We start from the raw sequence: 17,761 nt of genomic DNA, 5'->3' as shown, positions 1-17,761 counted from the left end.
AGGTGCAGTGGAGTGATGCACAATTCAAGGCTGGCAATTCTCACGCTTTTTCGTCCATAAAAAAAATCAATTGGCCCTAATGCATCTCACCAGCAAAAATACTCCTGTTTCGACAGTTTTTGTCCCATATTCTCACGCAAAATAAGCCTTGAAAGTTGGCAACTTCAAAAATGTCAAAACGGTAGGCTTTGTGCGTGCCCGTCATCGAAATAGTATGAGCTTGAATGACACGAGAAAGCGGCTATTAGTATACAAGCCACCTGAATTTCGCACATCCACGACGACACACAGGATAGAACGTGCACTCGTTCGGTCACTTGATTGGCTCGTGGTCATGTGACTGAAGTACCTCCTTTTCGGGAATCCCCTAAGGAAGCGTGCGCTCTAAACTAAATTGTTTTGGAGTCGACATTTTTACACTGGGAAGGAACTGCGGTATGTGGGCGGCTTCTTGAGAACATAAAAGGTAATAGTTTTTTCTTCAAAACGCTGTATGAAAAGTTTGCTGTCCTGCGTTTATTGCGACTTCGTAAATTATGTGTAGCTCATAACGTAATTTCTTAGGTCAAGCACCCAGACAGGTCGCAGGCGATGTTTGCTAATTTAGCTTGTTAGCTGGTGGTGGTAATGGTAGTAGAGTTTAAGACTTTTGTAGTAACGTTGTGCACTAATTCATTTGATTCCGTTTCGTGTATCAGTAACCTGCTGCGACGATGACCTGGAGATTGCCAGAAAACTCGCCAGTCCATGTGCAGCAAAACTTAAACATGTACAATTGTAGCTAGGGCTATGAAAAAAGTAGCAATAAGGATCTTCTTTAACCCAGTACCTTGCAACTCTCCCTCTCCCTTCTCTAAGTTCCTTAGATTGGCCCTCTGTCCTAGCTATTGGAAATATACCAGGGCAAAGGGCCACAATGAACGATCAGGGGGACACTCAGGATTTCGAGGACCTGTGGAACTCAATGTGAGGCACCGTCTGCTTGGCATCTTAGTTGCGTTGTTGCATGTGTTAATGGTTGCAGTCATCATGCTGTCATATTTAATTTGACGTAATGTAGGCCAGTACATTTGCCTTACTAACTTCAACAATTTTGCAGCGTTCCACCTGTTCCAGATGTGCCTTGGGAAACATCTGTAAGTAGACATGACAGTGAACCTCATGACATCACAACTTAATACTCAACCACATTCATGTATTTCTGCCATAATTGACCTTCATGCAGAAATGAATACTTACTCTTGGTGTTTTTTTTAGTACTTAACGGAATCACAGTTTGATGAGCAGGTGTTTGAGCAGCTGCAGGATTCCGCACCATTCTTCCCTACCCTGGGTGGTGGCTCTCCACCATGTTCCGCAGTGCCCATCACGACCGACTACCCCGGAGCGCATGGCTTCCAGCTTAGCTTCCCTCAGTCCAGCTATGCCAAGTCTGTGACCTGCACTGTGAGTTTAACTGATATTCAGTTCATTTTCAATGATTTTAAAACATATGTCTTACCTTGTTTTGAGGTTTGAAGGCCTCTTCCTTGCGTCCTTTTAAGAACCTAGTCTAAGAAAAGTAGAGAATAGTTGCATGTCTAAAAACTATTGTGTATGACATGCTAACATTGCTATTTGACTAGAGTTACCCTAATTTGAATGGCCTGAAATGGTGTGGTTTAAACATAGTCCTCATATATTAATATGCGGTTGAATACGAAATGTGAAAGAAATTAAGAAGTAGCACATTTTGAATTCTAGATTTTCTGCGACACATTACACATTGATTCTGTGGGATAATTCACTATCTATGATGATGTGTGTATATATATATATATTCAGTATACACACACACAGTGTCTGTAAATAGTAACACCAATAGTGCAGAATAAGCATTGTAATGTAAAAAGAGTTTATTTCTTACCTGGGAAAATATTTAATGCCTAAGGTCCATGACTCCTGGTCCTTTGTCTGCTTCTGGTTTAGCAGTGGGGGTCTTGGAACTCACACACAAAAGAAACTTTTAGATGAGGGTCATCGCTGAACAGTAATAAATATTCTATTTATTTTTTTGCCAATTCAGGCATGTTGTTGAATAGGTAGTCCAATGGAAATACATGGTTGCACCGGCAGCTTGAGAAAAGCGCCACCCTCCTCCCCGCCCTCTTGTATACGTATATTTTTGGTGAATTTTTATCTACTGCTCATTTTAATTGAGCTTATGCTTTTGAACCTTCATATCTCCACTTATAAAAGAATCCCTGCATAGTATTCTGATTTTCCTAGTGTGTGTGTGTTTGAGTGCTGAATGTTGGGATTCCACGTTAACACAGGAAATCGTATGTTAATTAGTACAAATGTGTACACTCACACACTGTGGTGTTAGCATTTGTGTGGGGTAGACTTTAAGTCTCTCTCATTTGCAATTCAAACAAGGTGATATTGGCAGTAGAAAGACATTTCCAAGCATTTATGAAAGTCAACTGATCAATATGAGATATTAATATAGAAGTTTCAAGTGCTCATTTAAAATTCAAATTCAGACTATATTGAATTTTGCCAGGTTTTAATCATTTTCCAGCACTCTTCTTGTTCTCTATCAGCAGTCAGTGTCGAGGCATGCCTTGACATGCCTGCTGAACGTGGGGTGGGGGAGGGGCGTGTCTCTAACAGCATATTAACAGGAGTTTTTCTATCGACTACCACCAATGTTAAGGGACCTCAAATTTAACCTGTTGATGTTACAGTGGACATTGTGTATTTTAGAATCAGTTTTATTGAGAGGAAAACAGTTTGATTCAAAGTGGTAAGAGTTTGTATTTATTTTGTATCTGGAATACATGTGTGGAAGTGTTGTATATTTACTATGTCAGTGGTAGGTTTTTTTCCTTTGGTTTTGTTTCGATTATATGACATTGTTATTTCTGTCTTGTTCATATCCATTGTTTTTTCATTACGTGTTTACCTTTTGATGTTTTGGTTTCATGTGTATTTAGACAATGATGTCTGTGAATGAAATATTGTGGATGATGGTGGTGACGGTTTAACACATCAGGGGGGTAATCCAAGTACGTGGTTTAGTGAAAAACCACGGTAAGTTAAGTCCGAGTAGGTAGTAAACCTCTTAATGGTAGAGCCCTATGGGCTCATTCCCCTTGCAAAACAAAGCCATAGGGTTTAGGTTTACCACTTTTAGTTAACTTAAATGTACTTGGAATACCCCTCAGTTAGGGTCGACTGCTAAGAACCTAAACTGATAGGTGGTCTAAGACAACATGATGGGGACAACCTGAAAGAAACTAAACCCTATATATGCTTTTATACATAAAAACGTAATATATAAATGCATGTAACCTATGGCCCTTTTCCACAGTACTCCACAGACCTAAAAAAGCTGTACTGTCAGCTGGCTAAGACCTGCCCCGTCTACATGGTGGTGGGCCAGCCGCCCCCGGCAGGCTCGGTGCTGAGAGCCACTGCGGTCTACAAGAAGTCTGAGCACGTGGCCGAGGTGGTCAGGCGATGCCCTCATCACGAGAGGACCCCAGGAAACGATGGTACACATTATTACCACCTACCCCCAGCACACACATTTCTCCACGCTTGTATTTTCTGTCTTACGTGTGATGCGATTCCTGGACTCTTGAGTAAAGTTCTGTCTGCCCTGTCCTGTCTTGTGAATTTCAGGCCCAGCCCCTCCCAGCCACCTGATCCGGGTGGAGGGGAATCCGCGTGCTGACTACCAGCAGAACCTGAACACCGGAAGGCAGAGTGTAGTGGTCCCTTATGAGCAACCTCAGGTGAATTCCTGGCTCTTCTCTTTACGACCTTGCCAAGAGTTTTATAGACCTTACGAATTTGTTATATTCTTATATAATTTGTTAATATTTAAAAAACTGGTGTGGTGTTGATTATGCCATGTGTGAAATGCGCTGTTCTCTCATTTTAGTTTAAAACATCCTTCCAAAAGATGTAGTAAAGTTCTTTTCACCTTTCAGGACACAGTGGAATCTCCACTCCATACCAACCTTAAACTTAAGCAGATGTTATCCAGTGTTTTTTGTGTAATAGTGATGTTTTGTTTGCTTATCTTTTCTTTGCTTACAGCTGGGCTGTGGACACACCACCACACTCTACAATTACATGTGTAACAGCAGTTGTATGGGAGGGATGAACCGCAGAGCAATTCTGATGATTGTCACACTGGAAACACAAGAGTGAGTACTTTGTGCATGTGTGTGCTGTGTGGTGGGGTGGGGGATTGTATATGCAGGTGAATGTATAGGGTCCAGAGTGAGAAAAAATAACCCTTCTTCTCTTTAACCCACCCTTGGTCCTCTCCCACAACTTTCTTATATAATCACCATTTCTCCCCAGCCTGCTTTCCCCTGTCCATACCACATGGGTCACACTGGGGTCACTCATCACTGTTCTTTTTTTGCTGCTTGTGATCTGCAGGGGAGTTGTCCTCGGCCGTCGCTCTTTTGAAGTCAGAGTCTGCGCTTGTCCTGGACGGGACCGCAAAACAGAGGAAACCAACTTCAGGAAAATCCCAGAGGCCAAGTCGTCACTCAAGGCTACGGCTACCGCTGCCCCCACCAAACGCAGTAAGCATTGGGCCTATGCCGGAGGAAGGATTTAAAGATGGTGTTTTTTACTGATGAATTCAGATTATCAGATTTTCGACAAAAAAAATCATCTGGATTGTAGTTATTAAAAGTGTGAAGCTGCATGATTTCTTATAGTGTTACCTGAGCGGACGTTTCACTGACAAAAGACAGATAAATGGGATGCTCGGAGAACAAGGCGGGTAGCTCACACCCTGTGTTTGTACTCAGGTCTGAAGGAGGCGCCTCAGGCAGCTGCACAACCTGAAGGCAGCAAGAAGGAGGAGATATTCAAACTGGAGGTACACACACACACACACACACACTCAGAAACTGATGTCAAATGTGTTATTTTGGGGCAAGATGGTGTATAACATGAGGGGTGAAATACATTTTCCAAAGGTTGTTTGGTGAATTAGTACCAATATGAGCATTTGAACACTAGCACTGATGTGAAAACCAGTTAGTCATACATTTTGAATGTCGTTTTATCAGATTTTGTTCTTTAGACATTTTAAATTACCTACAGAAAAGTTACCTTGTTGAAATTGCTGCATATCAATTGCACTGACATCATCAAGTAGTTGCAGTAGGAAATGACTGACATTACCAGAGACTGGTGAAGCATGTGTGATATTAGGTCGGCCATTTTGCACAGAGATCCGACCACTTTAAACTCCTGAAATCATTGAGACACACTTCATGTCCTTTTAGGTACTAGATGTGTTAAATCTCAGTGAGTTCCAGTTCTTGAAAGAACGTTTGGTTTTGAAATGACTGTGCCATTCTTACAGGTTCGGGGAAGGGAACGCTATGAAATGTTGAAGAAGATAAACGACAGCTTGGAGCTCAATGATTTGGTGCCCTCTAGCGACATTGAGAAGTACCGTCAGAAACAGTAAGCATGCCTCTGAGCCGTGTCTTTCTTTATTACCAGGATGTTTTCTAAATCTATTGTTATCTGTTAACCGCTCTCTTGTCACTGTCCTAGCAGCTCTAAAGCCGGGAACAAACGTGAGCGTGATGGCTACACCATGGAACCAAAAAGAGGAAAGAGACGTCTTGTGAAAGAAGAAAAAAGCGACTCTGATTAATAACAGGAGTTATGTGTTTATCAAAATGACTGCTTGAAAACCGTGTCCACGAGATACACAGTGTTTTTAGTGGCATCGTTCCCTTACTGTATTCAACCATTGTGTCATTCAGGCATTTTTTTCAGAGTTGCATACATTTTCTTGTCGTTACAGATGTATTGAGGTTGTTTTATGAAACAAGAAATTGGTTGTTCCTGATAGCATTTTTTTGGTATTTTTGTCTGGTATTTTATATTACAAATGTTTTGAATACTCCTTTGTGTGGCGTCTGTTCTGTACCAAAACCATGTACTTGAACACTGGTTAGCATACAGCATTTCAGTGCGAGACCCTTCTCATGTGGCTTTAGTGAAAGTGAAAAGTGAAAGTGAAAGTCCTCTCTATGGCAGAGGTGGTGTAGACACACACACTCTGAAATTAACCTCTGCATTTAACCCATCCAGGGAAGTGACACACACACACACACACAGTGAAGTGAAGTAACACTAACCCGGAGCAGTGGGCTGCCATTGGCGGCGCCCGGGGAGCAGTGATAGGGGTTAGGTGCCTTGCTCAAGGGCACTTCAGCCGTGGATGTGGGCATGGGAGAGCAGTGGTCTACCACTTCCCCCGCCCACATTTTTCACTGAGACTACTGCAATTCAAGTTCAAGTATTTATTTGTCAGATACACAGAGTCAGACTGGGCATTCTTAGGACGAGACACTGCACAACAACCTACCATAGCATAACATTAAAAAAACATAAATTACACATATAATAAACAATCTACAAAATATACAAAATAAATATACAATACCATCTGCTAAACATATAATACACATAAAGTAACCTAAACTAACCTTATATACCTATACTAACCTAAAGACAAATCGGATGTGCCTGGTATCAGGTAGCGCAATATTACTGTAGTGCCAACAGTAGAAAAACTGTAACATGTAAGGTGTAAGGTGGCAAGACTGTATCACTGTCCATTTAAAAGCCTGATGGCCCTTGGAAAGAAACTGCTCTCCAATCTACGGGTGCGAGATCAAATACTTCGGTAACGCCTACCAGAAGGCAAAGGGGAAAAGTCTATAGGATGGATGGTAGCAGTTTTTAAGGATCCTGTCAGCTTTTCTGATGCATCGTGTATGGAAGGGCGATGTCCTGCAGGGCTGGAAGCTCCCTGCCTATGATAAACTCCGTAGACCTGACCACACTGCGTAGGGCCTTACGGTCCTTGGCTGTGCAGCTCCCGTACCACACTGTGGTGCAACCAGTCAGGATGCTCTCTATAGTACACCTGTAAAAGTTAGTGAGGATGACTGATTCCATACCAAACTTCTTCAGTCTCCTGAGGAAGAAAAGGCGTTTCCGGGCCGATTTCACCACCTGGTTCGTGTGAACAGACCAGGTGAGATCACTGCAGATGTTCACCCCAAGGAACCTGAAGCAACTGACCTTTTCGACTACAGATCTATTGACGTATAGGGGCGCATGCTCTTCCTCCTGCCTTCTCCTATAGTCCACAATCATCCCTTGGGTAAGATGACAGTGAATAAGAGCGCCCAGTAGCCCTCTTCAGGGCCTCCAGTAGATGTTGTTGGCCAGCTTTATTTCCCAATAGTGGCGGCCTATGGTCATACCCTCCCAGCCCAGGACGCCAACCGTCGAAGCGCTGCACGCTGTAGGACACTTCTGTCTACTAATGCGCCTCCTGCACCTTCTTGCGGTCGTAGGACCATGTCCAGCTTTACGTTGACTGTATAGGAAAACCAGTCATATACCTGTGGTTAGAATACCAAAGGATCTATGTTTTTTTATACTGTTATTCATGATGTGTCAGGAGGCTTACATAGGCATTATACATTAATACAAATTAGTATTGTTAATAAATGAAAAGCTATTTAAAAAGCTTACACACAACAATAAATATTCTGCACTAGTGGGAAAACAGTACCTGATGCACTACAGATCCAGCTCCAGACTAAGGGAAATAAGAATAACAGTTTACATTATAATCAAAATCATAAAAACAATAATGTTCAAAATCATATAAAACAATACCACATTTTTATTAAATAATAATTCAAACATTTTATCAGCAATTACCTGAATTTGGGATGTACCTGGGTGTGTTTGTTTTGTGGCAAGCCAAATCTGAGACATGAGACATCTGGCAAAAATGTATCACAGTGATGTGTACTTTTGGCAGTTTGTCAGGGGAAATTAGTTATGTTTCTTACCTTGTTTTGTGGCAAGCCACATCTGAGACCCCTGGAACAGAGGTGCAGAACAAACTCACTTTATAGAATGCAACAGAGTGTGTGCAGTTTGTTGCTGTATATTTATTTATATAAATAAAGATCTAGCTAAGCTCAGGCGAGCAATGAAGAGTATTTTCCTGAATTTGGGATGTACTTAGGTGTGTCTGTTTAGTGGCAATCCACATCTGAGACATGAGACATCTGGCAAAAATGTGATGTGTACTTTTGAAAGTTTGTCAGGGGAAACTAATGCTAATGAGCCTGACCTGTCTTCCAAGTGAGCTGTTTGGTGGCAAGCCACATCTGAGACACCTGGAATGCAAGCTTTGTCATCTACTGTATGTAATTTTTTATTTTTGACATTGATGGCCATAAGAAATTACAATGACTCGCCACACAGTAGGTGTGTTTTCTTCTCCAGCCTAGTACCATAGTTTAACTGATTAAAAAGGAGTGTTCAAATAGTTTAGGCAAAGCTACAAACAACATGTGTATTTGGTATGCTGTTTGTGGTGTTATTTAGTACTCCAGTTCCCAGCATGCTCAGTAGAGTTAGGCATGCGCTTTCAGATGTATAACACTATGTATGTGTAGATAGCAGTGACAGTGATTAAACAGCAGTACGGTGTTGAATAAAAAAACAACTAGTTTGGAACACGTCTCGTCTGTAGACTAACAGACATAACACTGTTGAGCTCTAATATCAACAACCCTTTGCCAGAATCAAAGCCTGCACCCTTAACACGCTCCTTCGCACACATTCTGAATTTGTGAATGAGCATTATAGCATTTTGACTTAAATCTCCAGAGCCTAGTCTATCACATAGATGTCTATTTGGGAAATGTCCCCTCTTGGCCAATTCGTAAAGCAGTCAAGCCTTATGTTGATTTAGATACCGAGAGATGAACCACCTTAGTAAAATCATGTCATATTTTGGTCTCTTATTGGTGTGGGTGTGTATTGTGGTTAGAGAGTTGACTCACTTCCCCCCTCCCCCTCACACATCCTTGTTCTAGAAACCATTCATTCTCTATAATCCGCCATTTTGTCAACTGCGTGATAAACAGAACTGTCCAGAAACCTGTGTCATGTGGGCACCCGGCATGCCTTCTCAGTTCTGTCAATCCTGTTAGTTGAAGTATCAGGACACACCTCAGACTAGCATTTACTACTTAATGTTTATTATCTCTGTCTCACAAGAAAGAAAGAAAGAAAGAAAGAAAGAAAGGTACATCTAATAACTGACACATAAAGCTTGTTTAACTCACACTCTCTTGAGCTCTCTTGATACTGTTGGCAGAGACATCTCTCACTAGAGAGGGGGGCGTGTTCAGTTACTGAAACTGGTTCAGTGATGTGGAGAGGAACATGTGACAATTTCGGAGGGACTTCATCCACAACCTCTCACGATATTAATGCAGCAAATTACAAAAGCTTTCTTTCTCTATAAATACAAGTAGAAGAGTAGATGATGAGGAATCGTAATAGATAGGGAGGAGATTTGAATTTGAAATACCAGCTGTCCGTTGCAGCAGCAGCCGGCGGAAGTTGACACTGCACTTTCAGAAAAGGAGGGGTGAGGGAGAGAGGCTCTAAGGGAGAAAAAAAAGTATTTTTTTATTACATCATTGAACACCCTTTTGTGGAATACATAGATGACAGAAGTAACAGTACATAAATGATGGAAACTATACGATTGATGGATTTTAGTGTGATTTTCATCCAGGGAGTTTGAAAGTGAAACCAGTAACAGAACGAATGAATGAATGATCTGGCCTCCAGGGGACAGATGACTGCGATGTCTGAGCTCAGACCAGGTTGGTTATTCTGCTTTTTTCCTTCAGTTCGGATAAATTATTTGTTTTACTTTACAGGAATTAAGCCACGAGCTTCGTCTACAATCAAGTTCTGTTTTTTTACTAAATGTCTTGCCACCTCTGCTCCAGTTTTTTTTAATCATCATTGCTATGTTTTGTTTTAAACTATCCTATCATTTTCACTATCCTTAATGAAGAATAAGAAACTAGTCCTAGAAAAAGATGTCTGTTTGGGATCCGTTTGAACATTTCAAGACCATGACGTTTTCAGACCACCTTTATGACGTTTTTTATTCTGATTTGATGGGACATAGAGCTCAAATGCCTGATGCCTCCCCCAACCGCCCTTTCCGTCTGAAAACATAAAAGTTGCAAACAAGACCTGAGGTCATGTCAATGTAGACAGGGCTCAGAAATCAATATGGATATGTTTCCCTCAACCTGCTCTTTTCCTTATTCCCAAAAAAGTTATGCATCTATGGCTTCATGTGTCTGCAATGACAGGTGGGTGCTCAACTGCTCTTTTTGGAAATGTATTCTTTTTCCAACACTGCAGAGCTCGACTACCTTAAGTGAATATTAAGCAATATAAGCATTCATGATACATTTGTTTAAAATCTGTGTCAGTCTCGACATCCATTTTAAGACTACTCGAGTTGATATGGACAGTTACAGAGGGCTGGTGCCACATGCTAACATGGAACATGTGCTTTTAGCTCAGAGAGGTCCAAGATCATGCATGTCAATTTCGAATATTTCAATTCCAAAACATTGAGGTTTAGGTAAACTTTTATGAATATCTTATGACGATTAAGAGTTCTTTCATAATTCGTTTAGAGTTCTGCAATGTATCAACAGTGTAATAGCTCATTATTTGTACTTTTAGACAGCCATTTTAGGTCTGAGGAAAAACCTTTTGTTGCGATATTTTATTCTTTCACTTAATAATAATAATTATATCATTCCATAAGAGTGATAACACTTCTAAATAAAGTCGTAGTCGAACTAATGATTATGGTCAATAATATAGGCCCATACCAACATTGTAGAGTCATGGGTGCCTAAATGGAAACAGACATGAAAATAGCTCAACTCCAAATTTCGTTGTATGTGAATACAATGACAAATAAGTCTTTTCTATTTCTATTTCTAGTTTCTATCAGAGCTAAATGCTCCCTTGCATCCATCTTAAGTAGCATACATATCTAATATAAATAGGCACATCTCAAATGTTCTGCTTTTTTACTTCTCTGCTTTCCTTTTTTTATGTTGTATGAAATGTGGGACAAACAATCTGCATCAAATACAATATTCTAGGTTGCTACATAGAATGTAATGGGTTGGTCTATATACACTTTTCAAAGAGTACCTGTTGATCTCAACTCTCGTGTGTGTGTGTGTGTTTGTGTGTGTTTGTAGCCAATTTCAGGTGTGATTTGTAAACTGACCTGATCACTGATGATAAAAGCATGTCGTTATTTAATACGCATTACTTTGTAGAACATTGTATGACAAAGACACGTTGTACAGAGAAGCCTGCATTTCCTTATCTCCTTTCCCTGTATTTTCACTCTCCCATATACAGTTAGAACGACCATTGAGCCTAAAAAGCCGTGCATTGATTGCTACATAAAGCGGAATACTTACTAAATCACCCCTGTGCTCGCAACAATCATTTACTAGAATAGAAGATCAATTGGATAAACAAATAATTCGATTTAATTATACATTCAGAAAACGATTAAACATACTATAGTAATCTGGTTTTCTTTGGTTGGCCTAAAAGTTACACAAGATGCCAATGCGGTTATTTTGATTAGTGTACTTGGTGGAGAATCAATGAATTGAGAGTTGAGTTCTCAATTAATTGAGAGTTGAGCTTCGTGGAGCCTTTTTTAGTCAATGTCTTCAAGGTCCCCTAGTCATCTCGATTTTAAATTCAGCCGAAATTGTTCTAACCACAGTTTCACTTTGTGTGATGTGTTATGTGTAATCAATGTTGCTTTTGTTTTCAATGACTGAAAAAAAATTCTTGATACGAGCCAAGCAATCCAAATCCGAGTAGGTCCCATTAAGATTGATTTGGGCTTTTAGTTAATTTAATATAATTATAAATTACAATGTATCATAGACGCGCAACAAGCCACACCAAAATATTTAGGTTACATGATGCATTCTAGCAGTCGAGAGAATAGCAAGGCCAAGGCTACATAATAAATAGCCTATATCGATGGGTGATAAAGAGTATCATTCCCAAAGTTATCTAAGATGGTGATAGGCCTACATGACATAAACTGGTACCAAAACGATGCCTGGGTTATAAGCCTGATTCATTAATGAATACACAAGTTATACTTACATAGGCTACCCTGCTGGCTTCCTGTCTGGGAAATAATCAGGTGTATTCATATACGACTGATCCTCGTCTTTTCCTCGTTTTTCTCTTCACCTACACACTTTCCATTGGTTTGCTGAATGATCCGCTTGTGCTTGCATAAACGGTTACGCCTAACTGCTGATATTCTCAGGTGGCTTTTCTCTTCTGTCAACCACTTCTGTGATGGTAGTTGGACCTATCTATTTTTTCATTAAGTTGGGCCTATATAGCATAAAGCCTATGTTTGTTGATGACGTTATAGTAGTATTGACCCACCCAACATGTGCCTGATTTAAATTGCTCATGGATTACTTACTAATACCTAATTTAAACCTAAAATACTGTGTGAAAGGTAAATAATGGTCCGATAAAATAGCCTATAAAAAGCGACGTACAAAGGAATATAGCTACTGGGAAAGCGAAAAGCGATCTAACATTGATGTTATAGCCCTCAGGGAATATCTTTAATTTAACCTATACCTATCGTTAAAACATCTAGGTTGACAGATTGACAGATAGCCTTCACGAATTCACATTGGATGCAAGAAGCTATGAAGACCTTGTTACTTATATCAAAATGGCCATCCTTAGTAGCCTAGACTCTGCCCTGCCTGTTATGCTCGTGCCCATAATGAGGTCACTGAGGTTTGGACCTCAGTTTTTTTCAGATTAGATCTAAAAAATGTAGTTTAGAGTTTAGATTTGTTTGAGTGTCCGCTGTGTGTAAGAGCTGTGAGAGAGGGCGCGTGCACAGCCTAACGTTGTAGTAAAGTTCTGCTCTAATTCACTTGATTCCGTTTCGTGTATCAGTAACCTGCGGCGACGATGTCCTGCCTCCCTGGAGCAAAACTTTTAAACTTGTGCACTTGTAGTTATAGGGCTATGAAAAACGAAATATCTTCTTAAACCCAACACAATACCTTGCAACCCCCAACCCCCATTTCTTAGTTCCTTAGATTGGCCCTCTGTCGTACCTAGTGGAAATATACCAGGGCAAAGGGCTACAATGAACGATCAGGGGGACACTCAGGATTTCGAGGACCTGTGGAACTCAATGTGAGCCACTGGCTGCTTGGCATCTTAGTTGCGTTGTTGCATTTAGTGTTATAAGCCCATGAATGTGCTGGTTGCTTTGAATTATTCTAATGGTCATAGAATAATCAAATATATGGGAGCAAATGCATCTTTCATGTGCCAATGGCTCGATTATTTCCTGTTCGGTGTTTGGAGAGAATGTTGTGAATCAGAATGGTTGCAGTCATCATGCTGTCAGGGTTAATGTGACGTAATGTAGGCCAGTACATTTGCCTTACTAACTTCAACAATTTTGCAGCGTTCCACCAGTTCCAGGTGTGCCTTGGGAAACACCTGTAAGTAGACATTTACAGAAATCCTGAACCTCTCATTATACCTAATCGCCACATTCATGCATTTCTGCCATTAATGAGCTTCATGCAGAAATTAATACTTACTCTTGGTGTTTTTTTAGTACTTGCCAGAATCGCAGTTTGATGAGCAGGTGTTTGAGCAGCTGCAGGTTTCCGCACCATTCTTCCCTACCCTGGGTGGTGGCTCTCCACCATCCTCCGCAGTGCCCATCACCACCGACTACCCCGGAGCGCATGGCTTCCAGCTTAGCTTCCCTCAGTCCAGCTATGCCAAGTCTGTGACCTGCACTGTGAGTTTAAATGATTTTCAGTTCATTTGCAATGATTTTCAAACACATGCTAACATTGCTATTTGACTAGAGTTACCCACATTTGAATGGTCTGAAATAGTGTGGTTTAAACACATCTTTTAATATGTGGTTGAATATGAAATGTGAAAAAATAATTAAGAAATAGCACAATTTTAATTTGAGTTTAGCTTCTACACATTACAAATTCATTCTGTGGGGACATTCCCTATCTATCATACATTATATGATGATGTGTATATATATTCAGTGTGTATATATATAAATATATGTAAATAGTTACACTAATAGTACAGAATAAGCTTTGTGATGTGAATATATATACACACACAGGCACGTGCACAGACTGACAAGTGGTGCTCAAGCACCTGCCCTTTTGCCCATAGGCGTCAATTACAGGGGGGGACGTGTCCCCACCACTATTCATAATTTAATTTTTGTCCCCACCACTTTTAAAAATGTGCAAACCAATTGCGGCCAAAAAAATCCCCACATACTCAACCGAAATCGTCTAATATACATCTTGCGTATGATCCAATCCCATCAATTCGCAAATAACCATTTTAACAATAGTCAGTCTTGACTACAGCAAATAATGAATTTAGCCTCATTTGCCTTTTGCTGAATGAATCGAGTCTCGTTTTTATTAAGTAATATTGCCATCGAAAAATCGCAAGGAGGTCTGGGTTATTTTGTTGTCAAAGATTCTATAGCCCACCCATAATTGTTGCGATTGTTTCCCACCCTGTGTTGTGTTGCATTGCGTGTTGAGTAAGCGATAAAGGCTGATTTAGGCTTGTTTTAGACGCAGAGCCGTAAGCACGTAATTTACACAAGGGACTTGTTTTAGACAAGTTTTGATTTACGGTTCCTTAAGGTTCCCTAAGGATTGTGCGTGTTGCAAAGCAAATTGACGCCAGAACTGTAGATTTATTTTGAGTGAAGTAAGCGTATTTATTGCAGCAGGACAAAGGAAAAAAAACTTACCGGAGCATGAAAGTGTAGTGGGCGAAAGGCTTGATGTTATGATTACATGTGTTACACAAAAAACAAAGGTTGGCAATTCAGTATCAGTGGCGAAAAAGACAGATCACATGACGCAAAAGTTTGTTTATTGACACATCTTTTAATGACTGCGACAGGCTTTAAAACGATGTGTTTATGAGTTACATTATTCAAAGATGAGAGGTAAACGGCGAGAGAATCTCATCATGTTGTCAATGCTTGTAACTACAATGGTGCTGGCCACAAGTTAACGCCACATTAATGTAAACTTTTGTATATGAGCTTGCGGGTGCAATTGATTGATTCACGTCAATATGAACTCAATGAAAGATATCACCATGACTCACAAGTGGTGGAAAAATGAATATGAAAGTATTTGTTCGTGAATTAGCACATTCTCTCCAAACAATCGCGGGTGAGAATGGGATATTCTCTCCATAAATTCACGGTCATTTGAGCGTCCTTATAAGTGTTTAAAGAGGGTTTGTAAAGGAGTTCATGTCTTCGGACCTCTTCTGTTATGTTTGTTCATAATCCATAAGAAAAGGCTTGTGAGACGGTCTGCAGGGTATTCATGATTAAAAAAAATTCTGGGTCTAAAAAAGACTGCTATAAAACCGGAAACGTGAGACTCTGTGAAAGGCTGTGGTTAGCCGGCCAATCACAGTCTTTGCGAGCTGCGCAGGGCCGGAGTGTTTTAAGGCGGCTGCTTGGTTCAGCGTTGGGGTTAAGTGTTGCGCAAAATGTACTCAGTGCAGTTCATGCTCCCAAAGGTTGCGCGTGTTGTCATGAGCCTGCCATTTGCTTGGCAGATAGAAAGCTGTTTCCCTAACAGAGAGTCTGAAGTTCTTTTCAAACCTTTGCTTGGGTAGCACTGTTAAACTGAGCAGACATGCAGACTACATTTTAGTAATCTTATCACATAACATTCGTTTTCAAAAAACAATCACATAGTATTGCATGTTTTACTGTGGTAGAAAATACGTTAGCTTAATGCTAACGTATATGGGGAATCCTATAGAGACCGCGCTAGGTATTAGCATCAATTAATTCACGTTAATGTTTTTGTATGAGCCTGACATTTGCTCTGCAGATAGATAACAGGTTCCCTAACAGAAAGTCTGAAGCTTGAAGTTCTTTTCAAACCTTTACTTGGGAAGCACTGTAAAACTGAGTAGGCATGCAGAATATTTGAGTCACCTCATCTCGTAACATTCGTTGATAGAATGCAGGCTGCGAGGCTCGCGTAAGACCTTACGTAAAAAATGACGCAAGTCTAGAAAAAGGGGCCGACGCACGCAAGACCTGAAAAGTCGCGCAAGGGGCTTGCGCGGCCTCTTGCGCGGCCTCTTGCGCTTGTGCTTACGCTTACGTCCCGAGCATAAATCAGCCTTAAGTCGCATAGTAAGACATTTTGGGCGACGCACTTAAGCACGTAAGGGGGGGTATTTTCGTGCGCAAGGGGGGGTTGTGTATCTTACGTGCTTACGTGTTACGTCTAAAACAGAGCATATATCACCCTTTAAGGCCCTTGCATGCTTCTAAAGGGAGCATGAATTGCTAGGTGCTTACGTGTTTCGTTGGAGGTGTTGCCAAGCAATTCACACCCAGAACAATAGGCTTGCGTAAAATGGCGCAAGTCTAGAAAAAGGGGCCGACGCACGCAAGACCTGAAAAGTCGCGCAAGGGGCACGCAAGGGGCTTGCGCGGCCTCTTGCGCTTGCGCTTACGCTTACGTAACCGAGCATAAATCAGGCTTCAAGGCCCTTGCATGCTTCTAAAGGGAGCATGAATTGCTAGGTGCTTACGCGTTGCGTTAGAGGTGTTGCCAAGCAATTCACACCCAGAACAATAGGCTTGCGTAAAATGGCGCAAGTCTAGAAAAAGGGGCCGACGCACGCAAGACGTGAAAAGTCGCGCAAGGGGCACGCAAGGTGCTTGCGCGGCCTCTTGCGCTTGCGCTTACGCTTACGCTTACGTAACCGAGCATAAATCAGCCTTTAGTCGCATAGTCAGAAATTTTGGGCGACGCACTTAAAAACCTCTTAAACTCTGTTGGCCCGTCGGCAGGCCGAGATTCTATTTAAATCTTCATGCTATTACTGTCAAGCTGGCGTAATATCAATGTTCACTAAAGTAAACAAACTATATGTCAAACGAACGACAAGACCACTGGCTTTACGATCGTGCATGTCAAAATGATGTATAATGAACCTAAATCGACTAAACGTGGACACAAGTAGCAGATTAAAAAAAAACTAAAAAAAAACATTTCGTCAGTTTTCAAAAGTTTATAGCGTAATGTATCTTCATGTGCAGTCTAATAAGTTCGGTGGAAATAAACGGTAGAACCACTTACCCTAAAGTACAAACTGTAAAACAACACCATAATTATCCACATTAATCCATTTTTTTATTCATAATTTCCATGATAAACCCACCCAACTAAAAAGAGTACAGGTAGATTTACGATTAAATGGAAACTACTTCCGGTTCAGGCAAGTCTTGTGTTGTACACGATTAAAAGCTGTATATCTACGGTTGAAAGGCCATCATCTAAGCTCTTCAATGACCCCTTGTTTATCAGGATAACCCAATCAGCCAGCAATATACGCGAACCTGTAACTAATATCATAGGTTGACTGACCTGTCAGTCTGACACAACGCGTGCACCCAAGACTAGTTTTCAGTTGTTATCATATGAACTCAAATAAATGCCCCCTCAGATATCAAAACACATTTGGGAGGAATTGATGAAAGAGAGAGTCATTTTTATTCTTAAACATTGATTGGAGAAAATAGTGAAATTGAGCTCCAGCAGAAGGGGCACTTTTCAGGGGGCAAAAGCAAGTTTGTTTTTAGAAGTGGTGGGGACAATAACCATAAGCTTGTTTTTAGAAGTGGTGGGGACAATAACCATAAGCTTGAGTGTGG

At 40.8% G+C, this 17,761-nt stretch overlaps 2 protein-coding genes across 3 annotated transcripts in view; both read left to right on the top strand.

The window, feature by feature from the left end:
• The first annotated feature begins 348 nt into the window (after positions 1 to 348).
• On the top strand, positions 349 to 5,938 carry LOC308364138 (cellular tumor antigen p53-like). Of its 2 annotated transcripts, XM_080837153.1 has the most exons (11): positions 349 to 466; positions 859 to 966; positions 1,100 to 1,136; positions 1,258 to 1,446; positions 3,356 to 3,539; positions 3,670 to 3,782; positions 4,090 to 4,199; positions 4,441 to 4,589; positions 4,821 to 4,891; positions 5,384 to 5,487; positions 5,584 to 5,938. In XM_080837153.1, exons 2-11 carry the CDS (start codon positions 917 to 919, stop codon positions 5,681 to 5,683), a joined length of 1,107 nt encoding a protein of 368 aa, XP_080693279.1. In that variant the 5' UTR covers positions 349 to 466; positions 859 to 916; the 3' UTR covers positions 5,684 to 5,938. The 2 variants fall into 2 exon arrangements, with proteins under 2 accessions (XP_080693279.1, XP_080693280.1); XM_080837154.1 differs by lacking the exon at positions 349 to 466 and having other exon boundaries at positions 781 to 966.
• A 7,761-nt stretch (positions 5,939 to 13,699) lies between these two features.
• LOC308376041 (cellular tumor antigen p53-like) overlaps positions 13,700 to 17,761 on the top strand; it is a gene marked incomplete at its 3' end in the record, with an annotated part of 37,327 nt that continues 33,265 nt past the window's right edge. The window contains exon 1 of the mRNA XM_080852288.1: positions 13,700 to 13,804. The remainder of the gene's footprint in view (positions 13,805 to 17,761) is intronic.

Source organism: Sprattus sprattus, assembly GCF_963457725.1.
Source record: "Sprattus sprattus genome assembly, chromosome: 1".
In the NCBI taxonomy this organism is placed as follows: Eukaryota; Metazoa; Chordata; class Actinopteri; order Clupeiformes; family Clupeidae; genus Sprattus; species Sprattus sprattus.
Note: the sequence above shows the minus strand (reverse complement) of the source record. Positions and strands in the feature narration are given on the sequence as shown.